At 35.8% G+C, this 6,175-nt stretch overlaps 1 protein-coding gene across 5 annotated transcripts; it reads left to right on the plus strand.

Moving 5' to 3' along the window:
* Positions 1-2,230: 2,230 nt before the first annotated feature.
* Positions 2,231-5,140, plus strand: LOC103702535 (39S ribosomal protein). 5 transcript variants are annotated; one of them, XR_015987325.2, is made up of 4 exons: positions 2,231-2,748; positions 3,346-3,392; positions 3,568-3,776; positions 4,833-5,140. XR_015987325.2 is itself a non-coding variant. In XM_026802787.4 (3 exons), exons 1-2 carry the CDS (start codon positions 2,392-2,394, stop codon positions 3,373-3,375), a joined length of 387 nt encoding a protein of 128 aa, XP_026658588.1. In that variant the 5' UTR covers positions 2,231-2,391; the 3' UTR covers positions 3,376-3,392; positions 3,568-4,826. The 5 variants fall into 5 exon arrangements, 4 of the variants coding, with proteins under 4 accessions (XP_026658588.1, XP_008783225.1, XP_088578414.1 ...); XM_026802787.4 differs by lacking the exon at positions 4,833-5,140 and having other exon boundaries at positions 3,568-4,826; XM_008785003.5 differs by lacking the exons at positions 3,346-3,392; positions 3,568-3,776.
* Positions 5,141-6,175: the final 1,035 nt, after the last annotated feature.

Genomic DNA, 6,175 nt, shown 5'->3' on the forward strand with positions numbered 1-6,175 from the left:
GAAGAAATATTTTGTTAAAAAATAAAATAAGACTATTAGATTTAGTTTATGAAATTGTAATTTGTTGAGCAAACTCTTTAGAGTTTGTCCCAGAAAATCTTTTAGAATTATCTTCCTGTCTCTACCTTTCAAAAATTATGTTCCCCTTAATTTAGTGCCACCTATAACGAGTCTAAATCCCTATTTTCGCCTATCTCTCCCGTGAGAGCACCTAAACTAAAATATGTATCTAATTTTCAAATATTCCGTCCAAATCCCAATCTCCATGGATCGTCTTAGCAACTTATGCCGCAACCCACCTCCCTCTTAGAAATATCAAGTCATAGCCACACCTTTTAAGTTTAATCTGTTTCTTTGAATAGAAACTCCAAGTTCTCATATGAATCTATTATCGCGACGTGGGATTCAAATACATAATCAAGGAAGTAGTTGTTGCAAATTGAAATACCAATAATAGCTTGTAACAAATGGAGTTTTGTAATATAAATATGTTACAAGAGAAATTGATAATTAAGAATCTCAAAGTAACTTCGTATCAAAATTATCTAGGCATGTTAGAGATAATGATTAGATCAAATGATGGCTAATAGAGTGGTATAGATAGCCAAACTATGACAGTGGTACAAAATGCCCAAACTATTTTCTAAAATTGAAAAATTTTATATGAACTCAAAAATAAATTGGTGAGTTACTAATTCCCTTGGATAGATAAGTATTTTTCAGAGGTTAGAATATTGGCGAGAGATAATGTTGGACTTCACTAACTTCATCCCATACACAAAATTTGATTACAATCCTTAATTGATTTCAAAAGGTACTCCACAAATGACGCATAGGATATGAAGGGGGTTTGTGATCTATAGAGTATAAGCATAAGGAAGTTTTACATAGATTAGCTTGACCCATTAGGGATTGTTCCCACTTCTTTGCTAATTTCTTTCTTTTTTTTGATTAAAAAACATGATCCAATCTTTGGATTCATGTCATTGGTCACCGTCGGCTTAAAATTAGGTAATATTGTTGCGTTAGAAAAGCCTTGATCTAGTAATAGATTGCATTGCATTTGATTTTAAATATTAGTTAATTAGACTAATCCAAAAATTTATAATATGTCTTGTAGCCTTTTTTTTTTTTTTGATCGAATGTCTTGTAGCGTTCAACCATATATAACTTAAATGGGGTCCAAATCAAAAGAATGTACTCATGCTTAAAGATTTGACAATAGATTGCAACTTGACTGAATTGTTGGAATTAGAAATATTAGAGTTGGGCTAAGCTCAAGTATGGATGGTTAATTTCACAACAATATTGTGTTAAATCATCATCAAGTATTTTATTGCAGCAATAGACTTACCTAACATCAAAGTTAAAAGATAAAGTTTTTAGTTAAAAAAAAATTAACAATAAAGCTGCAACCTAGTTAAATTACTATCTCATACAATTATATTCTCAGCTAAATTATCCACAGATATAGTATTCATGATACCATTTATAATCAACTACCATTTACTTTTAAAAAATGAATAAATCATTTATATGCTTTTTTTAGTTTTAGATTCTAGTTAGAACTTTTTATGCAGAAATTTTCTATTGTATAAATCTGTACATGCATTATAACTATTATTTATCCTAAAACTATATAAGCGTGAGAATGCTCGATGTGAAATTTTTATATACTCAAAAATTCCTTCAATAATTTTGGTCAACAAATAACCACGATTTTGTAAACAAGCAATTGTAACCATTAGATTTAGTTAAAAGTATCATGGCAACTGAAGCGGAAACTCTCAACCCAAATCTCATAATACATTTTTATAGAAGTTAGACCAATCATCCAACGACTTTCGTCATGACCTATTTTCAAGAAAAATATTTACATAAACTCCTTAAAACTCCTAATCCCAATTCCTCATCATCCCAGTAAAATAGAGCACACCTAAGAACATTGAAATTTATGAAATTATTTGATTTTTTTTCCATATGCATGAGCTTTTAGATTGTCTTGCCTATATATTTTCATATTCTTTTAATAAGGTTTTGACTAAAAGATGCTACATATACCCAAACTCTTACAAATTTGTTTTTATCTCTTCTAATCCTGCTGTACATGTATCCGCATGTGCCACATTATTGGGTATAACATAGATCCGTGCATCTCTCACTCACTTAGGAATATCATATTTATCTTCTTCATCTCACTAGTTATAAGAGGGAGATTTTATCTCAGCCAATCCGACGGCTGATATATCATGCCCACTGAAAAAATAGGGAGAGGCGTCTGGTGCGCCAGCTCCATGCTTCTCTCGCCCTAGACGCAGGCTAGAATTCCAATCTTCCAGCCCTCGAGTCATTCTTGAGAGAGAGCCGGGGGAAGAGAAGAGAAGCGCAAGGATGCTGAGGTTTTTGTCGAAGGTGCGGATCGAGTGCAATCCGCTGGACCCGCGGAAGACGGCGTGCATGGAGCTGCTGGCGCAGTGCAACGCGCGCAAGGCCAAGGAGACGAACCCGGCGTGCCAGGTCGAGCTGCACCGCCGCACCGACGACCACCCACCGCAGGTCGTCGTCACCTATATCAACGGCGTCGAGGAGGCCATCGACGCCGCCTCCACCCCGGCCCAGACCATCCGCCAGCGCATCCTCGACCGCGGCCAGCTCCTCGAGACCGAGCAGATGTTCCGCGACGCCGGCGAGCCATGGCCTGTCGTCATCCCTGAGGACGAGCTCCACCAGAGCTTCCCGGGAATCAAGGTAAATACGGGCGTCGCAGTCTTTTTCTTACCTTCCGTCGTTGAGGCATATCATCGAATACATGGTGTGGCTATTTGTTTTGCCCGCCGTTCACTTGTTACCCTTTCCTGTGGTGTACGAAGCTTTAACGTGTCGTAATGTGGAACAGGAAAAAAGAAAAGAACCTTAACAAAAAGGCGATGGATAAAATTGTTAGCTAATGGCGAGGTATGACAGCGTTTGAAGCTTCCCTCAGCTAATAAGCCTATGCATGACATCTAATAATATTTGAAAGGAAAAAGTCTGCTTGTTATAAGAAGACATCTATATTTCTATCAATTTTTTGGAGAGAGAAAATTGTAAAAAAATGTTTAATGGTTAATGGAATATTCATATGAATGAAAATGTGTGACAGTTGGCAGAGTCCCTACTTAAAAAATTTAAACGTTTCCTTGCTTTTTGGTTAGCGTTATTAAGATGGATATATAAATAATACAAATGCATTGATCAAATTTCTCCAAGTTAGTAGCTTCTCTTTTTTTGGTACAAAGTAGCTTCTCTTTTAAAAGAACTTTTGCCAGTAGTCCTCAATTAACTAGTTTTGTAATTCCTTTGTAGTTTGTTATCAGAAATTTGACAAGGTGCTGATTTCATCCTAGTTTGAGGTGGGATTCTCAAGTTCATGTTCTCTATAACTTGTTTTAATATTTCTCAGATTCCTTAAGCCATGGATTTTGATGGAATATAGAAAATTAACTGGAGAACAGTAGAAGTATACTTGTTATTTTCACAAATTTCACAGCCCCTTTGAGTGAGACCAGCTAACCTGGTGTGGCGCAGGAACCAGTTGTGCTGCCTTAAATATATATTTCTCGATGTTAAAGTCTGATGTGTTGAAATCTACCTATGGAAGGAAAATGCAAAAATATCTGGAATTTGATCACCTGTTCTTGACGGAGGTTCAAGAAAAACGGTATTTGTCATGTGTCAGTTTTTGGAAAATGTAGGAATGGAGATCTCACAGGCTTGGTGGCTTCATAATATGTTCGGTAAGCGGCTTGTAAACTAGATCTTCTTTTAAATTGAACAGAAAAATGGTTAGTGACTTAGCAGTTAGCATACATCTCCCAATACTTTTATGAGGGAGTAGAGGGCGGTCTCTTCATATCTTGGTATTAGAGAATAAGTTGAATGTACATCTTCGAGTTAAGAATATTCAAGAGGGATACTTAAACAATTACAGTGTAAGATCAAGAAAGAGAATACTGGCATGTGCTGAGAACAAAAGGTTATGAAAAATGTAAGGTTTAACCACATTGAATGCATCACTTGTAGCTTCGATAGCTCTTATGTTAGGCTAGTGGAATCTAAAAAATTCAAAGTAACTCGTTTATGTATTATACTGCAATATTATGTTATTGATCTCACGTTGGTCTATATTATGTTTGATAAGGTGATAGCTGTTTCCAGTTTGGTCAATAATAAATTAACAGAGTTGTTTTAATATTAGCAAGAAAAAGGTTCTCATGAAAGGCCAGGTGAATTGTGCTCTCTACATCCTTGTCTCTGTCTTGAAATCCTGTGATGTTTCTTCAGACTCTATTTAAGCAGAATTTTTCTTGTCTTCTATAATCCTGTCGCTGGTTGGGCATCATTGAAGCAGCTAGTTTAGTTTTCATCAGAATAGATAGCATATAAAGTATGCAGAGTTGCTTACCATAATTGATGACGGTATGCAGCAAATTGAGCAGTAAGGGGGACCAAGTGCATCCATTTCAGCATTTGTACTTGGGATTCAGAATGAAAAAGCAAAGCCTAGCTCCATCAAATTTTGTGTTTCCTGATTAATCAAGCCCCAAACATATCACTTAAAGAATATCTCAGTTATATGTTCTTCATCGAGCATGTCTAGATGCTGTCTCATTCTATAGTCTGCCAGATGTAAAAATTTCACCCAGATTATTCATTTACCTGTTCAAGCAATTTTAATTCTGCCATTATTTTTGGTGTTATTTAAACTAATTTTGTTAAAGTAACTTTAGATTCTTTTCATTCATTTTGTTCTTTTCCTAAGAATTATTGCTAATATTATGCTTCTTTTACAGCCAAAAAAAGCAGAAGAAAAGAGCCAGTAATTGTGTATCGTCATTTTGGGATGTGTAATACTTCATCCACAAGTGAGATTGTGCTAGACTTCTGCACTCCTTTTGGTTTAAAATTCCTTTTTCTGGGAGAAGTGTTGCCTATTGCATGTTTGAGCTTCTTATTGCTGGCAATTGTCTCATAATTGGAAATGTCTACATGAATTTGATATCATTTTTTATGTTATTTATGTTACTTGTTGTCTTAAGGGATGTAATTCAGTAACCTGATGGACATGGAATTTTATCTAACCAGAACAATTTAGCACAAAGGCGCTGATTACTTCTGGTTCCCAATGTTTTTGACCAATAATTGCTGTGAAACCCCGACACAAGTGTAACAGGAAGCTGTAAACCTCTAGTGCCTTATCCTTATTATTCATCATCCTAAAGTATGATCCAAATTTTTTCTAGTTGACAAGTTAATCAGATACCAGTTTGCAAATAACTTGGCCTTACTTTTTTCCCCATCAATTGCCTAGAGAAGGAGATCTTCTTGCTTGACCAACCTGTATTATGTTATGGGGGACCTCATCAATTTCTTTCATCTTTGTTTAACTAGTATCTTGCAAGTTGTTAGGAAGCCTATCACCACTGTATCCTGAAGCAGGCAATATTCATTATAACAATTTAATAAGCTCTATTACAGTGACGTTTGGAAATGATTGATAGACAAGATTAGAAAGTAAGAACCTTTTGGAGCAGTTTTCTACTCAGATGATTTTATTGACATAAGAAAATGCGATGGAAATCATAAGGCACCCTCTGGGATAAGGTTACTTTAGACACTGGCTTCTCTGTAAATTTCTTTGCTTCAATTATGTACACCTGCAATGCAAGAAAAAGGAAAAAAATCATCAGGATCATAGGAAAAAAATATCTATCTGCTTTATATGTTCCCAATGAAAACATTGTTCATAGTCATTACAATTTTATCAGACTCAAAATACACTTTAACTCCAGCCTTTCCTAATAAAGAAACAGATACTAAGTTCCAACGGATATTAGGAACATGCAGCACATCATTCAGGGAAAGGACTTTTCCTGATGTTAGCTTGAGGAGTACTTTTCCTTTGCCAACCACTGGCGAGGGTCTCGAATCACCCATGAACACTTGTTTCTCGCCTTCATTCAATGGAGTGTAGGAAGTAAACGCACTTCTATTTCCACAAATATGTCTGGTAGCCCCAGAGTCTACCACCCAGTCCTTTGCTCCCATAACCATATTGGTTTCAAACACAACTGCTGCAATAATATCTGTCTCCACCAAGTTAGCATTTGGTTTAGCAGATATATCATTCCTTTTT

This window comes from Phoenix dactylifera, chromosome 5 (assembly GCF_051530095.1).
Source record: "Phoenix dactylifera cultivar Ajwa chromosome 5, Ajwa_hap1_PhDact_Kaust_v1.1, whole genome shotgun sequence".
Taxonomy (NCBI): domain Eukaryota; kingdom Viridiplantae; phylum Streptophyta; class Magnoliopsida; order Arecales; family Arecaceae; genus Phoenix; species Phoenix dactylifera.